Source organism: Saccopteryx bilineata, chromosome 3, assembly GCF_036850765.1.
Source record: "Saccopteryx bilineata isolate mSacBil1 chromosome 3, mSacBil1_pri_phased_curated, whole genome shotgun sequence".
Classification (NCBI taxonomy): domain Eukaryota; kingdom Metazoa; phylum Chordata; class Mammalia; order Chiroptera; family Emballonuridae; genus Saccopteryx; species Saccopteryx bilineata.
In genome coordinates this window covers 93,765,964-93,791,465 of record NC_089492.1, presented here as the reverse complement: position 1 = coordinate 93,791,465, position 25,502 = coordinate 93,765,964, and the positions used below count along the sequence as shown (strand labels likewise).

Sequence of the window (25,502 nt, the reverse complement as noted above, 5' to 3'; positions counted from 1 at the left end):
ATTACCAACCATGAGAGAACTTTTTGTGATTCAAAGAACTTCAAAATCTATTTAAAAATTGCAAGGTTATAAATGAAAATATTATTATTTTATTCCGCAAGTAAGTTTTTTAAAAAGCATTTAAAAAATAATTTGATGCATTATAACCATCACCATGCAAATAAAATAAATATGTCAATGCAGTTAGTCATTTGATAACCCTTCTTTACCTTTCTGACATGTTTGGAAGATGTACCTGCTATATTTCCTCATAGCAGGTCTTCAATTAAAGATTTTACTTTCAAAGGACTAAATATTGTTTATTTAATTTAGACATTGGGAATGAGTCTCTGCTTCCAGGGTCACTTAACATTTATTATTAAACTCATATAAAATCAATGCCTGCTTCAGGGAGTATTAAAAGCCAAGGCTTTAGATTATATCACCCTTTGCTTATAGGAGACCATTTTAGTATCACTTTTAGATGGAGAACAAACTTAGAAACAAATCGATTTTCAAAAACAATTAATAGAAACATGTTCCCCTTTATAAATCGCTCATAGGTAGGACATTACCCATAATAATAAAGGCTTATTATAATCTCTCCTTTCTTTGGATACAAAAATCTTTTCATGTGCTATTGTTTCTCTATGTATTTTACTAGGAGAATTGGAGAGACATTTTTCAGTTCTCTGTAACTAAAACATTTCTCAGGTGCTAATGACAGAGGAAATAGTCTCTGCAGCTTCTTAAGTTTTGGCTGTTTTTATCCCATTAGTGAAAGATGTTACTGAATGAAGGAATGACATTTCATCAGGAGCAAGGGGCTTTAGAATCTTCTGACCTGTTCTTTTCCCCTTTCTATTAATATTTTTCATGAGTGTGTCCACAGGGCTGGAGAGTTTAGGCTTGTGACAAAGCAAACTGAAATAACAAAGCAGAGGAAACGAATAATTAAAAAATGTTTTGACATGTATAGAATGATGATATATTAGCATCAAGCCAAATATTCAGCAAAGAAGAAATGACCCTTACTTGTCAAATACCAAAGCGGTAAACTTTGAGGGAGGACTGATGGATGCATGTGCTGACCCGAATCACAGCCCCTCACAGCAAAAGCTAACCTTGTCACCTTCGCCTGAACTGCACTTTCTCTCAGACTTCCTTTATCCCACAGAACTGGTGTCTTCAGTCTCGATTTCCAGTACTGAATATCCTCCACCCATCATTCTTTTATGATGGGACCACAGATTTGGTGGGTTTTTTTTTTTAAAGTCTCAGCAAAACAATACTTTGACATTTCTCCAAAAACCAACATAGTTCCAATTTCAACAGTTGAAAAAACATCACCAGCAGTTGCTACTTTAAAGCTCAAGGATTGTTTTCTATAGAATCTCATGACTACAGTTTGGTTCTCTGTTTCAGAGCATGAACTGCTTTTCAGATGACAAACTGGGGGTGGAGGGAGGTATGTTTGGGTGTGTTGCAGGAGAACACAGGGTGGAAAAATCCTGAGGATTGACAAGAGAGGTTCATTTCTCTGGTCAGACAACCAAGTGAGGAGGTCATTATTCTGAGAACTTCTCTACCAGAGAATACTCTACTGGTGTACTGAGAGCCTGGGAAGTAGCAGGAGCTTCTTTGGGAGACTGAAAACGACAACAGGAATCCTTCTCCTGGGAAGTCAGGTTTGAGGGTGTCAGTTTAGCTTGATAATGGCTCTTTCCTGATACTTGAACTTTTACAAGTATCTTGTTATATCACCATGCAAGGCAATCCCATGCAGCCTCGAATTCCATCATCACTGCTGTAGAGTTTTTCATTCAGCGCTGACATATTTTTGTACTTGTATATACAGTATGTCCGTAAAGTCATGGTGCACTTTTGACCGGTCACAGGAAAGCAACAAAAGACGATAGAAATGTGAAATCTGCACCAAATAAAAGGAAAACCCTCCCAGTTTCTGTAGGATGATGTGCCAGCATGTGCGCATGCGCAGATGATGATGTAACACTGTGTATACAGCGGAGCAGCCCACGGCCATGCCAGTCGAGATGTGGATGGTACAGAGGAAAGTACAGTGTGTTCTGTGGCTCGCTAAATTCGAATCCGTGACCAAAGTAAAGTGCAACATGAATATCGGTGCATTTATAACGAAGTGCCACCACATAGGAATAACATTACTCAGTGGGATAAGCAGTTGAAGGAAACCGGCAGTTTGGTGGAGAAACCCCGTTCTGGTAGGCCATCAGTCAGTGACGAGTCTGTAGAGGCTATACGGGATAGCTACCTAAGGAGCCCTAAAAAATCTGTGCATGAGCCCACATCAAACTGCACTGAATAGGTATGAAACTGGGAGAGTTTTCCTTTTATTTGGTGCAGATCTCACATTTCTATTGTCTTTTGTTGCTTTCCTGTGACCGGTCAAAAGTGCACCATGACTTTGCGGACACACTGTAAAAGGCATCTTCAACACCCTGTCTGGTCTTGGCTGACATTTCAGTGAGTGGAATCCCATTACTCTTGGCCAGTTTGTGGGCTTGTTTTGTGCCAACTGCCCTTGTTGGCAAATCACACTTATTTCCTACTAGCATCATAGCATTCTTTACTTGCTTACTCTGTTCTCTTGCAGAAGGTTAACATCTGCAAATGACTCGCTATTATTGACGGCAAATACACAGAAGAAGGATTCACCTGTCCTTATGTATCGACTCTCATGGCATTGTACTCCTTTTGTCCAGCTGAATCCAGTATGTCCAACAGGCAGATTTCACCATCTGTAACCACCAGTTTTCAGTAGAATTCTCTATGGTGGGATCATATTTATCTACAGAGTGGTTCTGGATTAGCTGGGTTGTCAGGACACTTTTCCCAACACCACCTACTTCAACCACCACCAGGTTGTACTCAGTCATAACACCAGCAAGGACCTCGAGCTCTGGTGCCTTCACTATGGAAAGATTTAGAACCACCACCGGGAAAAATGTTGGAGACATTGGAGCCTCCACAGACCAAGATTTGATGGGTTTTCCCTTAATCTGTGGCCCACTTAATCAACTGCATTGCATCCTGTCTACCGCCTGGAATTTTGGAGGACTTCCTATTCACATGGTCCTCATCTGCACTTTCATACCTATTTCTACTTGATATTGTCTTTATTTGGTGGCTTAGATGTAGATTAATTACCGCTGTAGGGATGCCAGATGATCTCAGTTGAGGTTGAGTTTGATTGTATTAGACTAGCAAATTCCTTACGCATTCATAGATGCATAAGTTGATATTTATTGGGACATGTTTATTGTGGTGAAAGAAAATGGGAGGGCTTTGTGTATGGGTGGCAGGGAGTGGGAACCAGGTAGGAGAGATGAGAATGGAGGCTGGCAGGGTGTCTGTCTCAGGTGGTTAGAGCTAAAGTTGTTGAGTATCATGGTGCTGAAATATTGAATGGGTTGAGTTGGGTGGAGTACAATAAGGAAAAGTCTTTTTACTTGAAACACCCTCTGCCTCGTTTCTCCTCTCACTTCAGGCTGGCATCTTGTACAGATTCTGTGGGTTTTCAGTCTCTTACAGAAATCAGAAAAGTCTCATTTTCTGGTCTAAAGAAGCCTGACTCGATGTAAATAACAACTTTTGTCTTACAGTCATGTCAAAATGTCTCCCGTCCCCACTCAGGGCTGAGCTGGGACCAGCAGGGGAAGGGGCTGGCTTGCTCTTTCACTCTGTCTCCATCACACATCGCCGTGCTCTGTAGCCTTCTTCCTTCTAGGCTGAAGTCTCCTCATCAATCCTGCTAACATATTTTGGTGGGACCCTTTTCAAGATGACCTGAGTCAAGATGACCTCTGGGGTGTCCACTTGGGCCATAGGAAAAAAAACCATAACCCTTGTCCAACAAACGGTGTGAGTGTGGGCTGCTCCCTCCTGTGCATCTCTCTCTTGGCTCTGTCATCATGGGCAGCACCTCCAGCCCCCACCTCCAGAATGCTCCAGGCTAGAGGAAACCCCGGTTTGTAAGTTCACAGAAGCCCTAAACTCCAGGACTGTGCATCAAGCTCTCCCAGGAACTCTCTCATGGTGTTCCACTCTGGGCCCATGGTGGCTTTGGGTCTGGATCCTATATCTCTAACCACCCTGCTGGAGAACAAGACAGTGCTTTCCTTCATACAAACTACCCATTCTTTGGTTTTTGGGAAACCCTCTCCTCTGGCATGAGCTGGGAGCACCTTGACCCCTCTCATTATGGCTGGCAGCTCTGCATCTTGATGACTCTAATCCCTTTTTTTTTTTTACAATATTTAGTTTCCGCTCTTGTAGATGAGGAATGGGGGACGGGGACAGGTCTGGTTCTGCTCTTCATGAAGTAAGGCACCCATTGAACATCCTGTTACTATTATTCCTAGGAGAGACCAATACCCAGGGCTGCCAAGGAAGCCAGAAGAAAGGAGAGAATCACAGCTGTTCTGAACTCAAGTGAGGTGCCCATGGGGATCCCCGGAAACCACTAGGATGGCTTCGGGGGGGGGCTTACTTTGCTAGGGCTGCCATCACAACAGACATTTATTTCCTCAGCTCTGGAGTCTGTCACCAGGGTTGGTTTCTCAAGGCTCCCTCCTTGGTTTGCAGATGGCTGCCGTCTCCCTGTGGCCTCGCTGTGTGGGCATGCCCCTGCTGTCTCAGAGTTTCTCTCATTAGGACACCAGTCCTATTGGATTAGGGTCCTCCTCCCAACTCTCTCATTGTAACTTAATTACATCTTTATAGACCTTATCTCCACATACAGCCCTATTCAGAGGTACTAGGAGTTGGGCCTTTGACATATTTTGGGGGAACATAATTCAGTCTGTAACAGGAAGAGTAGGCTGAGGCTGGGGCTAGCGGGCCCTCCAGGCAGATACGGCTCTCAGCAGGCCTTCCCTCTCCGGCCCTGATCGGCGGAGTGTAGGCAGCAGCAGTGCCTGCAGGTCCAGGCTCACAGCGGTGGGATGACCAAGCCAGAACTCCCATTCTAGTGACACTCAGGATATATGCTAACCCAGTCTTTCAAAGGGCAAGTCAGTCCTTCAGAGTTACAAAGTTACTCTTTCTCTACAACATGGAATAAAAATAATATTTCTTAAAGAAAAAAGGAACACCAATTCCCAAAACACATAGTTTTGACCCTCTAACATCAGATTAGAAATAATTCGCTTGCTTTTGTGTTTACCCTGGTCAAATCAATCAGAAAACTGAATAATTATGTGGGTGTTTGCTTAAATTAGTAGACAATTATCTTAATAGACCACATTGTTTTGCTTTTGTAAATCCAACCCATACTTGATTTGTGGTTTATTTATTTAGATCTGTAATTTTTTTTTATAGGGACAGAGAGAGTCAGAGAGAGGGATAGACAGGGACAGACAGACAGCAACGAAGAGAGATGAGAAGCATCAATCATCAGTTTTTCGTTGCGACACCTTAGTTGTTCATTGATTGCTTTGTCATATGTGCCTTGACCGTGGGCCTTCAGCAGACTGAGTAACCCCTTGCTTGAGCCAGCGACCCTAGGTCCAAGCTGGTGAGCTTTTGCTCAAACCAGATGAACCCGCGCTCAAGCTGGCGACCTTGGGGTCTCGAACCTGGATCTTCTGCATCCCAGTCCGAAGCTCTATCCACTGCGCCACCGCCTGGTCATGCAAAATCTGTAATATTTTGATGAGGCTATTTTAATGCAGCAATAATAATGCAGCTCTTTTAATGTCAAGACATTTTGACCATTCTTTTCCAGAAAGGAAAACCCTGTTAAACTTATAGCTTTAAAATATTATATGTGTAGTCTGACCAGGTGGTGGCGCAGTGGATAGAGCGTGGGACTGGGAAATGGAAGACCCGGGTTCAAGACCCTGAGGTTGCCAGCTTGAGCACGGGCTCATCTGGCTTGAGCAAAAAGCTCACTAGCTTGGATCCAAGGTCGCTGGCTCGAGGAAGGGGTTACTTGGTTGACTGAAGGCCCACGGTCAAGGCACCTATGAGAAAGCAATCAATGAACAACTAAGGTGTCACAACGAAAAACTGATAATTGATGCTTCTCATCTCTCTCCGTTCCTGTCTATCTGTCCCTATCTATCCCTCTCTCTCTGTCGCTGAAAAAAAAACAAAACAAAAAAACATTATATGTGTAGAATAGACATGCCCACCCTTAAGTCTCACCTCATTTAACCCCATTTACAATGAAATGTTCCTCTCTAAAGACAGCAGGAGAAATTTTTAACACCTCTGGCAACAAAACTTTAGAGGGAGAAAAACAAAGGAGAAACAAAGACCTGAAGAAATAAAGTACGAAAGGAGCAGGACACTTCAGTTTTAACATTTGTTCTTACAACCCCCTCATCAGTGCATAACTGGGGAGCCTGGCTGATTCTGTGCAGTGCTGCTGGCGGCTGTAGTACTTGAGTCCTAATACTCTTGAGACTGTGGAAAATTTGAGACGGATATCCTTGTAAGAAGTTTATATTAATAAACATATCAGAAAATAGAATGTAATGCATATGAGAAACATTAAATGTGCAACGTGGATCAGACAAAAAGTACAGTCCTTTACAGAATCCACTCATCTCACCCAAATACGATCCACACCTCCTGGTTTCTCTTCCATGACAGACTCCTCTGACTTGTCTGCATGTGTTTCTTTTTGTACACCTGACAGAACCTCTATTTATGCCACAGGGTCCCCTGAATGAGCCCTTTCAGTCTTCCTCCGTGTCACCTTCTGACAGCTTGTCTGTGTGCTCAGTATAGCTATTTATTTATTTATTTATTTATTTATTTATTTATTTATTAAGTGAGAGGAGGGGAGATAGTGAGGCAGACTCCTGCATGTGCCTGGACTGGGATCCACCTGGCAACCCTTATCTGGGGCTGATGTTCCAATCAACTGAGCTATTTTCAGCACCGAGGGTGACACTGGAACCAATTGAGCCAGTGACTGTGGAAGGGGAAGAGAGAGAGAAGGGGGAGAGGGAGGAGGAGAGAAGCAGATGGTCACTTCTCCTGTGTGCCCTGCCTGACAGGGATCGAACCTGGGGCATCCACATGCTGAGCTCATGCTCTATCCACTGAGCTAGCTGGCCAGGGCCTCAATAGAGCTTTCTTAGTTTTTAACTCATTCCTCCCCCAATTCAATAAGAAGTAGACTTACTGTTTTCTTCATCTCTTTTATTCATCTTTTTTCCCCTGTATGGGCTAGAGGTTTCCCATCTCTATTGAATTTCTTCTCTTCAATATTAGACCCTTAAGCTCAAGTCTTCAAATGGCCACAGTCTATTATATTAAATTACTTTCTAGTTAATTTGTATGATTATAGTATAAGATATAGTAAAATAAGAGAGATAACTAACACATTAATGCATCAACAATTACTACCTACAGCATATGAACTAATTTTAAATGTCTAATTTGAATCTACTTTTCAGGAGATCAGATGGTAGTAAATAAGCAGGGTGCATCTCTACAGGTCAGTTCTAATGATTCATTAAAGTCGTGCTTGTTTAGAAAAATTGTGGTTAAATACACATTGCTTAAAAATTACTATTTTAACAATTTTCAAGTGTACTATGGCATTACATACATTCACATTATGTGCAACCACACCACTACCTATCTGCAGAATTCTTTTCTCATCCCAAACAGAAACTCTGTATTCATGAAACACTCCTATTTCCCTCCCCAACACCCCACCCAGCGTCTGGAAACCACCATTCTCCTTTCCATCTGTATGATTTTGACACCTCTAAGGACCTCAAATAACTAGAATCATATACAGTATTTGTCTTTATGTGTCTGGCTCCACATAGCATAGTATCTTCAATTTTCATCCACATTGTAGCATGTGTCAGAATTTGATTTCTCTTTAGGGCTGAATAATATCCCATTGTGTGTCTGTGGCACATTTTGCTTATCAGTTTATCTGGTGATAGACATGGGTTGTTTCCATTTTTTTGACAGTAAGTTCACACTTTTTAAAAAAGAATTTTGCCTGACCTGTGGTGGCGCAGTGGATAAAGCATCAACCTGGAATGCTGAGGTTGCGGGTTCAAAACCCTGGGCTTGCCTGGTCAGGGCACATATGGGAGTTGATGCTTCCTGCTCCTCCCCCTGTTCTCTCTATCTCTTTCCTCTCTCACACTCTCTCCAATAAAAATGGATAAATAAAATCTTTTTTTTAAAAAAGAATTTTATTGAGTTATAATTTGCATGCAATATAATGCACTTGTTTTAAGCTTATTGTTTGATAAATCCATATACCTACATAGTCACTGACATAATCAAGTTAGAGTATTTCCATAACATCTCTTCAGAACTTTTCTTCGTGTCCTTCTGCGGTTAATTCTCCTGCCCCACACCATCACATCTGCTTTCTATAAACTATAGATTAGTTTTCAGGCCTTGTTAGATCTGAAGGATTTTGGTTAGTAATGAGAGAAAGAATTCAAAATGAAGGATGAGGATGATGGGTAGGTTCTGGGAGACAACGATTTTGAAATATATACAAGGACCCCTGTGATAGAGGTCTCAAACTCAGTGTTGCTCGTGCACAACAATATCAGCATGGTCAATCAAGGTTAGTACCAACTTTCCAGTAATTTTAGAGAGAGAAATATTGATTTGTTGTTCCACTTATTTATGCATTCATTGCTTGATTCTTTTTTTTTTAACTGCAGTATTATAAAGGTTTTTTAAATTTTATTTATTTATTTATTCATTTTTAGAGAGGGAGAGAGAAAGACAGAAAGAGAGAGAGAGAGAGAGAGAGAGAGAGAGAGAGGAGAGAGAGACAGGGGGAGGAGCTGGAAGTATCAACTCCCATATGTGCCTTGACCAGGCAAGCCCAGGTTTCAAACCGGCGACCTCAGCATTTCCAGGTCGACGCTTTATCCACTGCGCCACCACAGGTCAGGCCCATTGCTTGATTCTTGTATATGCCCTGACAAGGATCAAACTTGCAGCCTTGGCATTGTGGGATGAAGCTCTAACCAACTGGGCTAGCCCGCCAGCGCCTGGTTTCCCTTGGTCTTACCACTACAATCACATTGTAAGCCCCTTGTAAGGAGCAGCTATGTATTACTTATATAATGTACTGATATGGTACTTACTGTCAGGCACGGTTCTAAATGCTTTGCAAATATTAACTTACATATTCATTTTTGTATGTTCCAGAAAGTCTAAGCACGAGCTTTGCACGTGGGAGACCTCAGGTATTTGTGGAATGAATTTCGATATTACTAAAGCGTTTCCAACTAATTCTGGCTGTTATTCTGGTTGGAAAGTTTCAAGAGCAGGTTACCCTGGGGAAGTGACTTCGTGCAGAACCTGACATTAGGTCGAAAGTTTCAAGAAGCTCTTTATTTTAGCTACATTTAGGCCAGGTTCCTGCTAAGAAAAGCGAAGAGGGAGACTATTCTTGAATCATAAGAGATTGCAGGAAGTGTCTCAACGCAGTTAAGGTTTTCTTTTTAACGGGAACCCACGGTCCATTCCATGAAGATTCAGGAAAAGGGGACACCGGAGGCTGAGCGGCCCGGGACGGACCCGGGAGGCGGGGCCTCAGCCGGGGCGGGGCTCCGAGGGCGGGGCCCGAGGACGGAGCGGGGCGGGGCGCGCGGCGGCACCCGCGGCGATGGCGGCGGACGGGGACTGGCAGGATTTCTATGAGTTCCAGGAGCCGGCCCGGAGCCTGCAGGACCAGGAGAACTGTAACGCGAGCCCCGAGGCCGGGGCAGGGCCGGGCGGGGCGGGCGACGGCTTTCCGGCGCTAGCCTGCAGCTTGCAGGAGAAGCTGAGCCTGTGTTTCCGCCCCTCGGGTCCGAGCGCCGAGCCCCCGCGGGCGGCCGTGCGGCCCATCACCGAGGGCAGCCTCCTGCAGGGGGACGAGTGAGTGCGGGCCCGGTCCGGGGCGGGCGGGAGCCTCCCCTGCCCCTCGCCCTGTGGGCCGGCTCGCGGTCCGCAGACTCGGACTGACCCGGCCGCAGGCTCCTCCCTGCGCCCTCCTTCCGTCTCCGTTCGCTCCGGAGTCCCCGCCCCTCCCTGCCCGCTAGTCTCCCTCCCTGGGGGTTTCGGCCCCTGCTCCGTTGCTCCCACGCTTTAACCCCCGCCACTGTCCCTCTCCTCCTCCTCCTGCCTTGAAACCTACCCTGGTTTGGAATCTACTTGTAGAGCTCGTAGTGAGAGGCAGTTCCTCCTTTGGTACAGGTGTAGTTTATTCACTCATTTATTCATTCAGCTTGCATTTATTAAGTGTCTGTTAAGTGCCAGGTGCTGCTTCGTACTGGGAATCCAAGGATGAACGCCCCTCGCAATTAGGGCACAACCTCGAATGGGGGCTAGATTTGTGAACAAATATTTGTCTAGAGGTGAGAAATGCTGTAATGGATAGATTGTAAAATTCAGGAGATTTAAAAGGGTGTGTGTGGCTGGGAAGAGTCAGGAAAGACTTCATAGGGAAAGATGTGAAAAACGATACTGATGGGTGAGTGGGAGTTTGCTTGACAGGTGAAGTGAGGGTTAGCATTCTAGCTCCAGGAGATAGCACGTGCAAAGGGACCAGTGGTGAAGCAGCATTTATGCCACAGGAATTTATTGGGTTCACCTGAGAGCCCAGGTACAGTGCAGGCCTCCTTAAAGGCAAAAAAAACAAAAAACAAACAAACAAAAAAAAAACGCCTTGGTTATTAATAGCTGGACTCTCCTAATCTGGTGGGGAGACCAGTGCATAAACAGGTAGTTATTACAGAATTCTCTAAGTGCAGTGATAGGGAATTCACAGGGATTTATGGGAGTCCGGGAGAGGAGGTATAGAGTTCCTAGGGTCACTTTATTTAACCACTTTGAATCCCAGTTATAATTTGGTTAAATGATTATGTACCATGGTGGTATGATGTACCAAAAAGTGGTTAAAAAATGGTGAGAGTGAGAAAATTTCAGCATATTGAAATGTCAGGGGAGAGGTACCCCTGGAGAGGCTGCAGGTGAAATTAATGGAGTAAATACTGAGGACGTGACTTTTCAGAACATTGGTGGCATGGAGAGATTAGAATTTAGGGAAGAATTCACATAAGATAGAGAAAGATCCATGGGCCTAGAAAGGGGCTTCTAGGTTGATAGTCTCCTTTCCTCTTGAAGCAGAATTATCAGGAATAAGGTAGGAAGCTTGAGAAAAGGGGGTTGGAAGGGGTGCCCGTAAACATGGCTTAGTAGTGGTTTGGGCTCAGCTATGTTTGGAGAGTGTATCTTTTAATTGGTACCTCTGTACAGTGTTCAGATGTAGAGGGAAGAATTTATGATTGGATTTTATACACAGATATGCATACACTCAGTGGCAATATATGACATTTTTGAAATTGTATTCCCCCAAAAAAGGTAGTATTATGTATGTGTATATATTTCATATACATACATACATACATACATACACGTATATTTATCTACTCTGAATCACTAGATTCAGGACATATTCTAGATTTTAAAATTATGTTTATTATGAGTAACTTCTTAAAACAGATTAGTGGTTTGTACACAAAAGTTTCATAGTTTTGCTTCACTTGTACTGTGTGGCAAGTTGTATATTTTTAGCCTTTGCCTAAATCTTAAGTTGATGTAAAACTTAAGAAAAAACTTGTTACTCTTGAAGATGGTTTTTAGTTGATGGTATGTTGGTAATGCTTGTGGCTTGATATGGGAGCGCATAAGAAATCTTGCTTTCTTTTTAGGGCTGGTGCTGGTCACCATTTTCAATATCTTTCTGTTGCATAAATCTGCTTTCCATGTATCTTAGAGCCTGTTAAGTGCTCCTTTCACCAGAGAGAGTTGAGAATTCTTTCATTCAAATATTGTCTTGCCTTTGGGCAATTTATTTAACTTCTTTGAGTCCCAGTTTTTGTTTCAGTTAAATACAGGGTTTTTACTTATCTGCTAAGTTTTTAGTTTAGAAGGGTCTCTTGTAGGATTCAATATTGGCAGGACTTTGACCTTGGGAAAGAGCTGTCTTGCCAGTGGTTTATGATTGCTTGTAATACTTTATGATAAGGGTGAAGGCAATTCATGTCTTGACTAGAGAATTCTAGAACTCTCTCACTTCAGTGGGCCCTTCTTCCTTCCAGCTACAATTGTGCTTACCCTGGTGAAGATAGAGGTCTGCTGGTTGTCCTTCCCTTTCTTGACAGATCAAATTCAGTCACAGTCAACTTTTTCTAGGTGGAGTATTCCACTCCACTTGTCCTTTTATTACAGCCTCATGGAAGAAGGGGTAAACAAGCAGTCCCCAAAACTCTGGGCTGTCCTCACCTACTAGAATATCCTACTGGAGTTCCTGACCCGGGTTAGGTATTCAGTATTTGAAAATCTTTTACCCAGGGAGGAGTGAGCCTGAAACCCGGCAAATTTAACAGCCCAGACGGGTTGCCTCCAATCCGAGCACATTGGCATTAGAGGAGATGATTCCAACGGAGAGGGGTGATAGGAATGAACCATGCCTTTAGGAGATTTGTTGGGTAAACGAGTCTTTGGGTTTACATGTTCACTGAGGCTAATATGCATTCCAAAGCCAGTCATGATGTTGGGATTTTTTTTTTTTGGCAGTTGTAGCCCCATTGCTTCATCTCTTTAGCACCAAATTCCAGTGCATGCCATCAACTATGTTGCTTTTTATTTTGAAGCTTGCATTCTTGTTTCTACATCCTTAGGGTCTTGCTTTTGTATCCTAATGGCTCAGAAACTTGTGAATAAACCTCACCTAATTGTGTAATGGCTTATTCACCTTTAGAAGCCTGTTATTAAGTTTGAAGGTGTTTTTTCTTCATGATACATAGGTGACCAGCTCTAGCTGTTAAGTAGCTTATATGTGTTGCATTTACCTATACTTACTTCAGTTAAATTTCATGTCATTTATACAATGTATGTTTTATTGTGATGGTTTTATTTGATACCTTTGTACCAAAACCTGCATGTCAGTCATGAAATTGGAGTTTGCTGTCCTTATCTGGTGTGCTTTGGGACTTTCCTCAGTAGAACTCCTTTTTATTTATTTATTTAATTAATTAATTTTACTAGGGTGACATCAATAAATCAGGGTACATATGTTCAAAGAAAACATGTCCAGGTTATCTTGTCAAGCAATTATGTTGCATACCCATCACCCAAAGTCAGATTGTCCTCCGTCACCTTCTATCTAGTTCTCTTTGTCCCCCCCCCCCCTAACCACCACACTCTTATCAATGTCTCTTAGTCTCGTTTTTATGTCCCACCCATGTATGGAATAATGCAGTTCTTAGTTTTTTCTGATTTACTTATTTCACTTCGTATAATGTTATCAAAATCCCACCATTTTGCTGTAAATGATCCGATGTCATCATTTCTTATGACTGAGTAGTATTCCATAGTGTATATGTGCCACATCTTCTTTATCCAGTCTTCTATTGAAGGGCTTTTTGGTTGTTTCCATGTCTTGGCCACTATGAACAATGCTGCAATGAACATGGGCTGCATGTATCTTTACGTATTAATGTTTCTGAGTTTTTGGGGTATATACCCAGTAGAGAGATTGCTGGGTCATAAAGTAGTTCTATTTTCAGTTTTTTGAGGAACCACCATACTTTCTTCCATAATGGTTGTACTACTTTACATTCCCACCAACAGTGAATGAGGTTTCCTTTTTCTCCACAGCCTCTCCAACATTTGCTATTACCCGTCTTGTTGATAATAGCTAATCTAACAGGTGTGAGGTGGTATCTCATTGCAGTTTTGATTTGCATTTCTCTAATAACTAATGAAGATGAGCATCTTTTCATATATCTGTTGGCCATTTGTATTTCTTCCTGAGAGAAGTGTCTGTTCATGTCCTTTTCCCATTTTTTTATTGGATTGTTTGTTTGTTGTTGAGTTTTATGAGTTCTTTGTATATTTTGGATATTAGGCCCTTATCTGAACTGTTGTTTGAAAATATCATTTCCCATTTAGTTGGCTGTCTGTTTATTTTGTTGTCAGTTTCTCTTGCTGAGCAGAAACTTCTTAGTCTGATGTAGTCCCATTCATTAAATTTTGCCTTCACTTCTCTTGCCATTGGAGTCAAATTCATAAAATGCTCTTTAAAACCAAGGTCCATGAGTTTAGAATTTATGTCTTCTTCTATGTACTTTATTGTTTCAGGTCTTATATTTAGGTCTTTGATCCATTTTGAATTAATTTTAGTACAAGGGGACAAACTGTAGTCGAGTTTCATTCTTTTGCACGTGGCTTTCCAGTTTTCCCAGCACCATTTGTTGAAGAGGCTTTCTTTTCTCCATTGTGTGTTGTTGGCCTCTTTATCAAAAATTATTTGACCATATATATGTGGTTTTTTTTCTGGACTTTCTATTCTGTTCCATTGGTCTAAGTGTCTATTTTTCTGCCAATACCATGCTGTTTTGATTGTTGTGGCCCTATAATATAGTTTGAAGTCAGATATTGTAATGCCTCCAGCTTCGTTCTTTTTCTTTAGGATTGTTTTGGCTATTTGGGGTTTTTTATAGTTCCATATAAATCTGATGATTTTTTGTTCCATTTCTTTAAAAAATGTCATTGGAATTTTGATGGGAATTGCATTAAATTTGTATATTGCTTTGGGTAATATGGCCATCTTGATTATATTTATTCTTCCTATCTAACAGCAAGGAATATTCTTCCATCTCATTGTATCTTTTTCAATTTCCCTTAACAATGGTTTGTAGTTTTCATTATATAAGTCCTTTATATTTTTCGTTATGTTTTTTCCTAGGTATTTTATTTTTTTTGTTGCAATCGTGAAGGGGATTATTTTTTTGAGTTTGTTCTCAAATGTTTTTCATTATTGGCATATAGAAAGGCTATAGACTTTTGTATGTTAATTTTATATCCTGTGACCTTACTGTATTGGCTTATTGTTTCTAGTAGTCTTTTTGTAGATTCTTTGGGGGTTTTGATGTATAGGATCATATCATCTGCAAAAAGTGATAACCTTTACTTCTTCTTTTCTGATATGGATGCCTTTTATTTCTTTGTCTTGTCTGATTGCTCTGGCTAGAACCTCTAGCACCACATTAAATAAGAGTGGAGAGAGCGGACAACCCTGTCTTGTTCCTGAATTAAGGGGGAAAGCCTTCAGTTTTGTGCCATTTAATATGATGTTAGCTGATGGTTTATCATATATGGCCTTTATCATGTTGAGATATTTTCCTTCTATACCCATTTTGTTGAGAGTCTTAAACATAAAATTGTGTTGTATTTTATCAAATGCCTTTTCTGCATCTATTGATAAGATCATGTGGTTTTTGTTCTTTGTTTTGTTGATATGGTGTATTTCGTTAACCATTTTACGTATGTTGAACCATCCTTGAGATTCTGGGATGAATCCCACTTGATCATGATGTATTATTTTTTTAATATGTTGTTGTATTCGATTTGCCAGTATTTTGTTTAGTATTTTAGCATCTATATTCATTAGAGATATTGGTCTGTAGTTTTCTTTTTTTGTGCTGTCCTTGCCCGGTTTTGGTATGAGGGTTATGTTGGCCTCATAAAATGTTTTTGGAAGTATTGCTTCTTCTTCAATTTTTTGGAAAACTTTCAGTAGAATAGGAACCAAGTCTTCTTTGAATGTTTGATAGAATTCACTAGTATAACCGTCTGGGCCTGGACTTTTCTTTTTGGGGAGGTTTTAAATAGTTTTTCTATTACTTCCCTACCAATTGGTCTGTTTAGGCTTTCTGTTTCTTCTTGACTCTGTCTAGGAAGGTTGTATTGTTCTAGGAATTTATCCATTTCTTCTAGATTGTTGAATTTAGTGACATAAAGTTTTTCATAGTATTCTACAATAATTCTTTGTATATCTCTGATGTCCGTGGTGATTTCTCCTCTTTCATTTTGGATTTTGTTTATATGAGTTCTTTCTCTTTTTTCCTTGGTAAGTCTTGCCAAGGGTTTGTCAATTTTGTTGATCTTTTCAAAGAACCAGCTCTTTGTTCTATTAATTTTTTCTATAGTTTTTCTGTTCTCTATTTCATTTATTTCTGCTCTGATTTTTATTATCTCCTTCCTTCGGCTGGTTTTGGGTTGTCTTTGTTCTTCTTTTTCTAGTTCCTTAAGGTGTGAAGTTAAGTAGTTCACTTGGGCTCTCTCTTGTTTGTTCATATATGCTTGAAGTGATATGAACTTCCCTCTTATCACTGCTTTTGCTGCATCCCATAGATTCTGATATGTCGAATTGTCATTTTCATTTGTCTGTATATATCTTTTGATCTCTGCACTTATTTCTTCTTTGACCCATTCATTTTTAAAAAGTATGTTGTTTAGTTTCCACATTTTTGTGGGTTTTTTCCCTCTTTTTTGCAGTTGAATTCTAGTTTCAAGGCTTTGTGATCAGAAAATATGCTTGGTACAACTTCAATTTTTCTGAATTTGCTGATGTTGTTTTTGTGGCCCAACATATGGTCAATTCTTGAGAATGATCCATGTACACGGAAGAAAAATGTATACTCTGTCACTTTGGGATGAAATGTCCTGTAGATGTCTATCATATCCAGGTGCTCTAGTGTTTTGTTTAAGGCCAGTATATCTTTATTGATTCTCTCTTTGATGACTGATCTAGAGCCGTCAGCGGTGTATTGAGGTCTCCAAGTATGATTGTATTTTCGTCAGTTTTTGTTTTAAGGTCAATAAGTAGCTGTCTTATATATTTTGGTGCTCCTTGGTTTGGTGCATATATATTAAGAATTGTTATGTCTTCTTGATTTGGCGTCCCCTTAATCATTATGAAATGACCATGTTTGTCTCTGAGTACTTTGCTGTCTTGTAGTCAGCATTATCCGATATGAGTATTGCTACGCCTGCTTTTTTTTGGATGTTATTTGCTTGGAGTATTGTTTTCCAGCCTTTCACTTTGAATTTTTTTTTATTCTTGTTGCTTAGATGAGTTTCTTGTAGGCAGCATACAGTTGGATTTTCTTTTTTATTTCATTCTGCTACTCTTTGCCTTTTTTATTGGTGAGTTTAATCCAATTGACACTTGTGAGTTCCCTATTGCCATTTTATACCTTGCTTTCTGTTAAGTTTTGTGTCTTGTTTGATTCTTCTCCTTCATTTTTCTATCTTTTGTTTTTGTTTGGTTGTATTCCATACATCTTTCCTCTGTTGCTATCTTTTTTAAATCATGTGCTTCTGTGGTGGTTTTTTCAATGGTGCTTACCATTAAGTAATGAAAAGGGTTCCTACACTGTTCATTGTAGTGCACTGTCTTGTGAGTACTTTTGCACTCCATCGTCCTTTGCTACTGTTAATCTCCGTCCTCTCCCCCCCCCTTTTTTTGTTGTTGTCACAGTTTAAATTTGGTTTTATTGTGTTTTTGGTGGAGTTTTTACTTGTGGTTTTGTTTTGTTTTATTCTTTTTATCTGGTTGGGAAACCCCCTTTAGTAATTACCGGAGTGGGGTTTTCTGATGATAAATTCCCTCATCTTTTCTGTATCTGTGAATGTTTTTATTTCTACTTCATATTTGAAGGATAGCTTTGATGGGTATAGTATTTGTGGCTGAAAGTTCCTGATGATCCAGCTATGGGGTTGCTGCTGCCTCTGCCTTTGCGTTTAGTGTGGAACTTCTGGAGGCTCCAAGGATAGGTTTTTCTGTCTCTGGTTGAAGATCTTGTTGAATTTTTGGGGAGATTTATCTGTATCACTCCTTACGGCGCCATTTCTCTGATGTCACTCCAGTACAACTCATTTAAGTTAACGCTTAGAGTAAGAGAGCTAGAAGGAATGTCAGTGTTTCTTGTCCAAGCCTCTCATTTTATAGGAGGGAGGCTAATACATAGAGAGGTTAAAGGACATGGTCAAAGGCTCGTTGTTTGAGGAAGAATGGAGACTAGAGCCAGTGTTGCCTGAATTTCAGTCAGGTGCGTTGTTTACCTCCCCAGAACGCTGCTTGGTCCTACGGTGGGGTAACTGCATTGGATGAACCTGTGTGCATTATAGCGGGAACTCCCTTTCTTTCCCCTTTTATTTCATCAGTTTTAGTCTTCGGTCTATTATGTTACAAATTAGATATTAAACTCTGATCTCACATTACAATGGAATCCCTTTTCCAGAAAGGATAACAAGCCTTTGGTTAGAGAGCTTATTCACTCTATGAAATGGTCTGTCTGTTTGGAAGTTGTAGAAGAAAATTAAGTGTAAAACACTACCACATTGACTCCGGAAACATTACTTACCTTCCCTGTGCTTTCGTTTTCTTGTCTGTAAGAGGGGGATCACAATGGGTTCTCATAATACGGTTTCTAAGAATTAACTGAGTTACCGTGTAAGTTGTTTAGAATAGTGCCTGGCACGTGGTACCAGTGGGAAGTGGCAGTTCTCTGCCTGGGAGAGTTTCCCAGTTCACTTCACCTTGCTTGGACTTCTTGTCAGCCCAGTTACCTGATTTTCATATAGTCTTTTTTAGGGGCTCTACTTTGATGAAGTTTTCTGAGAAACAGTGGGCCTTCTTTTTTTTCTTTTTTCTTTGACATTTTTTGTTTTCTTTGACATTTTTGTTCACTTTGGAACTGGATATTTATTTAATAAATTTCACTGACTGTAGCTTTCTTCTCATTGAGGATTTGGAACGCCCTGACAGATAACTACGGAAACGTAATGCCTGTGGACTGGAAGTCATCCCGTACCAGGACCTTGCACTTGCTTACTCTGAACCTCTCAGAAAAAAGGGTAAGTTAGGACTTGAACCAGTAACTGGTACTGATACTGGAGCTGAAAAGGAGCATTTCTATTTAACTGGAGTTCTGGAGTTGCCTCTTATTCCCAAGCTGGTAGCCACTGGACTGGTCCTGTATTGCCATGATCCCATTCCTAGCACATTCCTCCCGTTCTTCCCCCCCCCACTCCCTCTTCTGTTTAGCTAAATTTTCATCACCTGTGTGTGAACACCAATGACCAGCCTTTTTTCCCCCCATCTTAAATAACACAATTTTAATATCTGAGAACGCTCAGAATACTAGCCGCTGGTATAATATATAGTCATGCACCACTTTGCAATGGGAATACATTCTGAGAAATTTGTCGTTAAGATGTTTCCTTGTTATGTGAACATTGTAGAATGCGTTTACACAAACCTTTATGGTTTGGCTACTGCACAGCTATGCTGCGTGGTATGGTATGGCTTATTCCTAGGCTACAACTCTTTACAGCATGTTACTTTACCAAACAACACAAGATTAAATCAATTGTAAGAGAAAACGATGCAATCAAGAGACACCATAACCACGAGATGTATATGAGATGTATAACTGGCACACTGAATTACAACAAACATTTTTTTTTATAAGTAGAAAGAATATACTCTAAAACAGTGGTCCCCAATCTTTTTTGGGCCACGGACCGGTTTAATGTCAGAAAATATTTTCATGGACTGGCCTTTAGGGTGGGACGGATAAATGTATCACGTGACCAAGACAAATGTCAAGAGTGAGTCTTAGATGGATATAACAGAAGGAGTCTGGTCATTTTTAAAAAATAAAACATCATTCAGACTTAAATATAAATAAAATGGAAATAATGTAAGTTATTTATTCTTTCTCTGCGGACCGGTACCAAATGGCCCACGGACTGGTACCGGTCCGCGGCCCGGGGGTTGGGGACCACTGCTCTAAAATAATGATAAAGAGTATACTATAGTAAATACATAAACCAGTATCGTAGATGTTTATTATCATAATCAGGGGCTAAGAACATCACAGAATTGTGCGTGCTCTACTTTTATACAGCTGGCAGTGCAGTAGGTTTGTTTATACCAGCATCACCACGAACACTGAGCAATGCAGTGTGCTGTAGTGTCACTAGGCAACAAGAGGTTTCCAGCTGCATTTTAATCTTCTGGGACCACCGTGGTATATGTGGAAAGTTGACCCATACATTGTCATGCAGCTGAGGGTCCTGCAGTATCAACAGCATTAACGTTTTGATGAATTTAATAACTTGCCGGACACAACCTGTTGCCCAGAGACTTATGTATTTCTGTGAATACTGGAGAATCTTTAAAAGAAGTTAAAATTCTTGGCCTTTTAACATATTCCTGGCTAACTGTTTGAGGCTGCTATGTTTGTCATGCTGTAAAGTGAGGACGCCCTGAGTCAGAAAAGTGAGCACAGGTGATAGGACAGCAAGGGGGACAGAACAGGGAAGAGAATTGCTTTAAGGGGAAATTCACAGTGCTGTTTAAAGCTGGTGAGAAATTATGTCAGTTTCAGGGCCCGACTATTTTAAGTTCCTCATCAAATAACAGTGTAAACATATACCAGATCTTTTGGCATGGTTTATATTTCATTAGTGTATTTGTGTAATCACCAAGAGTTTAATGCAGTAGGCCTGTCAGCATTTTAAATAGTATTGTTAATGTTTTGTGAAAATGATTTTCTTAAATACGTGATTCAGAAAAGCTTGCTGCCTATTATTTTACAGTAAAATACACAAGTCTGACTATTGCCCAGTACTCTAGTAGATGCAGAATTCTTGATGTTTGTTCTAATCCCGGTAAGCTGTTTTGCAGAGTGACCTGGCATCCATGTAATGAAAAGGAATGCAACACAATACCTGGTGCTCTGTCTTTTGTTTATTTAGATCCTAGCTATCATTTTGAACTTTGTTCAAGTTTCCCTTCCTCTGAAGCTTCCTATTACTGTCTTAGCCTTTGCTGATCTCATGGAGTGATACAATTTTAGAGTTGGGAGGACTTTAAAGGACACTTAATCTAACCTCTCACTTGGGAGGAACCCCCATCTACGGCATGTCTGACAGATGGTCGTTTAGCCATGGTCTACATCCTTGCACGGAAGGAAAATGCACTCCTCTCTGTGGGAATCTGTCGTACATGTAGGGGTGTGAAAACCTTGCAGAGCTTATCTGTCCCAGAGGATTTAGCCCCATTGTCTCCTGGGCGCTGGTCCCCACCACACACTGTCTCAAATCACTGCTGTGTTCTCTTGTTAATAGTGTTTCTGGGTCTGTCATTAGACTGTGAGTTCTGGAAGGTGTCTCTGTATTTGTCTCTTTAGTAACTACCACTGTGCCTGGCTTATAGTCTGTACTAAGACCTGTTTGTTTACCTCTTGAAAGCATTCTTTGGATAATTCCAATTGCAAAACATATTCTATAGGAAATTATTTTGACAAAGGGAGAAAAAACTTGATGGGTCTTTAAAGCATCTATATAGTTCAGTCCAAAATCTTTTATGGACACATTTTTTTCCCCCCATTTGAAGCAGCTTGTTTTCATAGAGGAGTACAGCACGACCAGCTCTGTGTCTAACCCCGGCACTGGAAGGAGTGATGTTTTGGGTGCTTGGCAAAGAGCAGACACATTGATGCTGAATGGGAGAGTGAATGATGATACCCGTGACAGCCAAGGTTTGTTTTCAGAGCCCGAAAGGGATTCCAGCTCTTAACATAGGCCATCTCTGTGTGGAATGCCCTTGGCTCCCTCTCTGGAAGATGACCTGAGAGCATTATTTTTGTTGTCATGGAAATTTATTTTTATGGCTTACTGGTATCACTTGTGTTTTGGCAATAGCTGTAAATGTAGTGCCTTTCTTGATCATGCTTATATATAGAATGCTTCTAAGTCATTTGCCTTATAAACATCTGTGTCATCATCTTCCTCCTACTTTGAGCCTTTTTTTCAAGGACTTCAACCTTGTTTATGCAGCTTTATATCTTCAAGAGCAGGAACAGTAAGAATATGATAACATCTTCCTTAGGAGTAATTTTCATATTACAACTTTTGTCTATAAGGGGCAACTTGTCTATAAGGGGGACAATAAATACTATGGTTTTCAAGGTACAACATAGAAGAGTTGATTGGGGGGGGTGCTGAAATCGAAGGATCAGTGAAGATCATCTGTCTACTCCATATCGTCCATGCCCTGTATGATCACAGTGTGGAATTCTTCATCTCCACTGCTCCAGTCTTGAAATCAAGCATCCTCTCTCATCAATAGCCTAATCTCTTGACCTTTCTCCTTTCTTGTTAAAAGGATAACTGTCATAGTTTAAAAAGTAAATGGAATTATAGGATTTAACATGAAAAAGCACCCTCTGCCATTCACTTTCAACTACTACACCTATTTCTTCTAACAGATCATGTACTTCTCTCATTTTACTTGATTTTATTTTTTCAATTTTATACTTGATCCACTTATTTCTACCCAGAGGATGAGGGTTTAGCCCTCTCATACTTCTTCCTTCAAATTCAACACCATAGCCATCATGGAAATTTCCCCTTCCCCTAGCTTTCCAATGTAATATCAAACTATTTGGTTACACTAATCTTCATCATTTATACTGACTATTTAATTTTTCACAGTTGACCCATTTTACTACATTATCATTAAATTTTCACTTATAATTTTTTTCCTAGGGTACTAAGCCTTTTTGTGATTTATTTAGTTATCATTAGCTCAATAATTCAGCCTTGACAGAGCCAGAAACTCATTTTAATGATTGATATACACTAGACAATCTGTTCATCTCTTCCTCCTCTCTCTCTTTTTCTTGGTGCTTTTCTTGATGTCCTCTGCAGTTAACAAAGCTCATCTGAACTGGTTACTCTCTAGTTTGGCTTCACAGCCTTCATTCTGGGGTCCTCACTGTTGTTACAAGGATTCCTTTCACCTCTTTCCTGTACTAGATCCCATGTCTTCTTCCTTTTTCGTTTTCCTCCTGGTTTAAATGGAGCATATTTTAAATGGAGCTTTCTGATAAAGGATACATGAGATTTAAATGTTTTGAGAACTTGAGTGTCTGAAAATGTCTATTCTAAGCCCCCACCTAGTTGTTACTTTAGTTAGGGTTCTAGGGTGGAATTACAGTAATTGAAATACAGAAATTATATTGGTTGAAATACAGAAATTATTTTGATTAGCTTCTGTTGTTGCCATTGAGAATTCAGGTGACTTTGATTCCTGGTCCTTTAACTGTGATTTTTTTTTCTTTCTAGAAACTTTTCGGTTCTTTTTCTTGTACAGTGTTCTGAAATGATAGGCAGAAGGCTGCAGCCAGGCCTTCCTAGGCTGATGGTGCATTGAGAAATAGAATGAGGAGGTGTCTCATCGCTGTAGTGCAGCTTGGAGGTGCATGCGTGGGTGCAGATAGACCCTGGAGTGCTGACACGCTCCTCTCCCGGCCTGAGGTGATGAAGGCAGCACACCAGTGTTCCTCTGCACGTCTCACTTGCAGGCTTCTTACTCTGCGTTCTTCCCCTGCAGCTTCCCAGGATCCTGTAGGGGGAACTAGGGAAGAAGTAGGGACCTACCATATTCAATTGTATCCTCAATTTTATGAATCTCCTCTGCATTGATAAATAAAATAGTTTTCCCAGGTAAAATGCCATTTTAAAAATTATATACTATCTAATAGAAATACATGATTGCTTCTTATCTAGTTCACTGCTGCCCGTTTTCCTTTTTGGGGTCTCAATGTGTGCTACCCCTTCCTGAGTAATGGAGATCAAATTTTAGTTCTGAATCATCTGAGTAGTCATGTCATGTTACCTAGATGACAAGTTCCAGGTAAGGTTTTTACAGTGAGTACTACTAGTACCAACCTCTAAGTCATTATGGAAGGGGTTGGTTTATGTTGGTGTGGACAGGGATCAGAGACACCAACTAGGTCTGGTGTGATACCCTGGGGCTGGCAGTAACAAGCAGTGCTAGCACTATTTGGCATGAAGAGTTAAAGAGGGGAAGAAGTTACCAGAACCTGTTGAGAGTAGGTGTGTGCTATAGGAGCTGCAACCTTTGGCTCTCTTGCAGCAAGGGAGACAGTAGAATAAATGCCCAGTCCTCACCTTCCCACCTCCTGTCTCCTGCTAGTGTCTACTGAGAGCCAGAGGTCAAGGGCATCCCCTGTCGTAGTCCATAAAGGTCAGCCTCCTGGGACACAGAGCAGTGTGGAAAGTGGAGATAAGGAAAATCTCCAACACAGGTTTAAACATGTTTTGGAACACAGAGATGCTCTTTTTCTGTTTTGGAAGAAGAGGTGTTTAACTGAAAGTGGCTAAGTGTGACCCTGTCTGCCAGAGCTGATTACTTGTGTTTTACTCTGAATGTTAGAAGTTAGTTTGCAAGTAACTAACTTTATGTTTTCTGTAGAATTTTTTTTTAGATTTTATTTATTCATTTTTAGAGAGAAGGAAGAGAGAGAGAGAGAAATAGAGAGAGAGAGAAGGGGGGATGAGCAGGAAGCATCAACTCCCATATGTGCCTTGATCAGGCGAGTGCAGGGTTTTGAACTGGCAACCTCAGTGTTCCAGGTCGATACTTTATCCACTGCACCACCACAGGTCAGGCTGTAGAATTTTAATACATACCAATCTTTTGTTAGATTGTTAGCTAACTAGCATTTGCTGCCCACCCTGCGTGTTGTGTTTCCCCTGCCCCCTGCTCTAATTCCCTACAATTTCCTAACAAATGCCCTATCCTTATATTTTTGTACTTATTAGTCACCTTTTATAGCACTCTTCCCCATTGTAAAAAATAACAACTAACTGTGTGTGTGCGGTGGGCAGTAGTGGATACTTGCAGCTCCTTAACAATTTCATATTCTGTATTTCTCTCATTCTGTTGGAGGTGACTAGGTTAAGCACTTTACACACTGCCTGGTATGGAGCAATCGTAGTCATTTCTCTCTTTGAAGGGAAAGTGCTGAGCTGATGCTTTTCTCTGCCATCCTCCACCTAGACACTTTGACTTTGTTGTGATCAGAAGAAGGTCCTGCTTTTAATAGTGTTTTTTTTTGTTGCTTGTTTGTTTTTAGATAAGTGACAGCTTGCTCTTTGATACATCAGACGAGGAGGAGTTGAGAGAACAGCTGGATATGCATTCGATCATCGTGTCCTGTGTTAATGATGAGCCCCTCTTCACTGCAGACCAGGTACAAAGGAGAAACTCATCAGCCAAAGGACAAGGGAACCTTGAGCTGAAAAGTGATTTCTTACTGTGGCAATAACTGATGGGTTGTTGGAGTTTACTTGTTTCTCTTATATTTTCTGGTTACACAGGTTTAATGGTTGTCTCCTCCACCGAGAGGAGGAGAATGTCTGTAATCTGAAGCAGGTGGGATTATGCTGGTTGGAAAGATTTTCCAACATAGGCCACTTTCCAAGCAAAGCATTGTTAAAATGGTACAGTGAGTTACTAAGGGAGGGTTATTGCTTATACTGAAATCAGAAAAATATTGTGAATTTTCTTCTTTCTTTAGATTTAGCCAGACATGGGCAATCTGTAATATATCTGTATAGAAATTATCTAGTTTCTGTCCGACCTATGCAGAAATCATTAGTGCTTATTGGATGTACGTATTGTGAATTCTGGAAAGAAGTGAGCATTATTCCTGTGGAATGCTCTAATAATGTCAACCCTGTATTCATTTAAAACGGGTTGAATCAGCTTTCTCATTTTCTGAATACTCTTCCCACTTCTGTTGTATTGTCAAAATGCGATG

The 25,502-nt window shown here is 40.7% G+C and overlaps 1 protein-coding gene and 1 pseudogene across 2 annotated transcripts in view; one reads left to right on the top strand and one right to left on the bottom strand.

Annotated features, from left to right (window-relative positions):
* Nucleotides 1-1,734: 1,734 nt before the first annotated feature.
* Nucleotides 1,735-2,894, bottom strand: LOC136329815 (GTPase NRas pseudogene; annotated as a pseudogene).
* A 6,704-nt stretch (nucleotides 2,895-9,598) lies between these two features.
* The window catches only part of FEZ2 (fasciculation and elongation protein zeta 2), a 44,238-nt gene continuing 28,334 nt past the window's right edge, over nucleotides 9,599-25,502 (top strand). For both annotated transcript variants that reach the window (XM_066266894.1, XM_066266893.1), the window contains exons 1-3: nucleotides 9,599-9,885; nucleotides 18,609-18,717; nucleotides 24,816-24,932. In XM_066266894.1, the coding sequence (XP_066122991.1) occupies nucleotides 9,632-9,885; nucleotides 18,609-18,717; nucleotides 24,816-24,932 (480 nt within the window). In that variant the 5' untranslated portion in view covers nucleotides 9,599-9,631. The remainder of the gene's footprint in view (nucleotides 9,886-18,608; nucleotides 18,718-24,815; nucleotides 24,933-25,502) is intronic.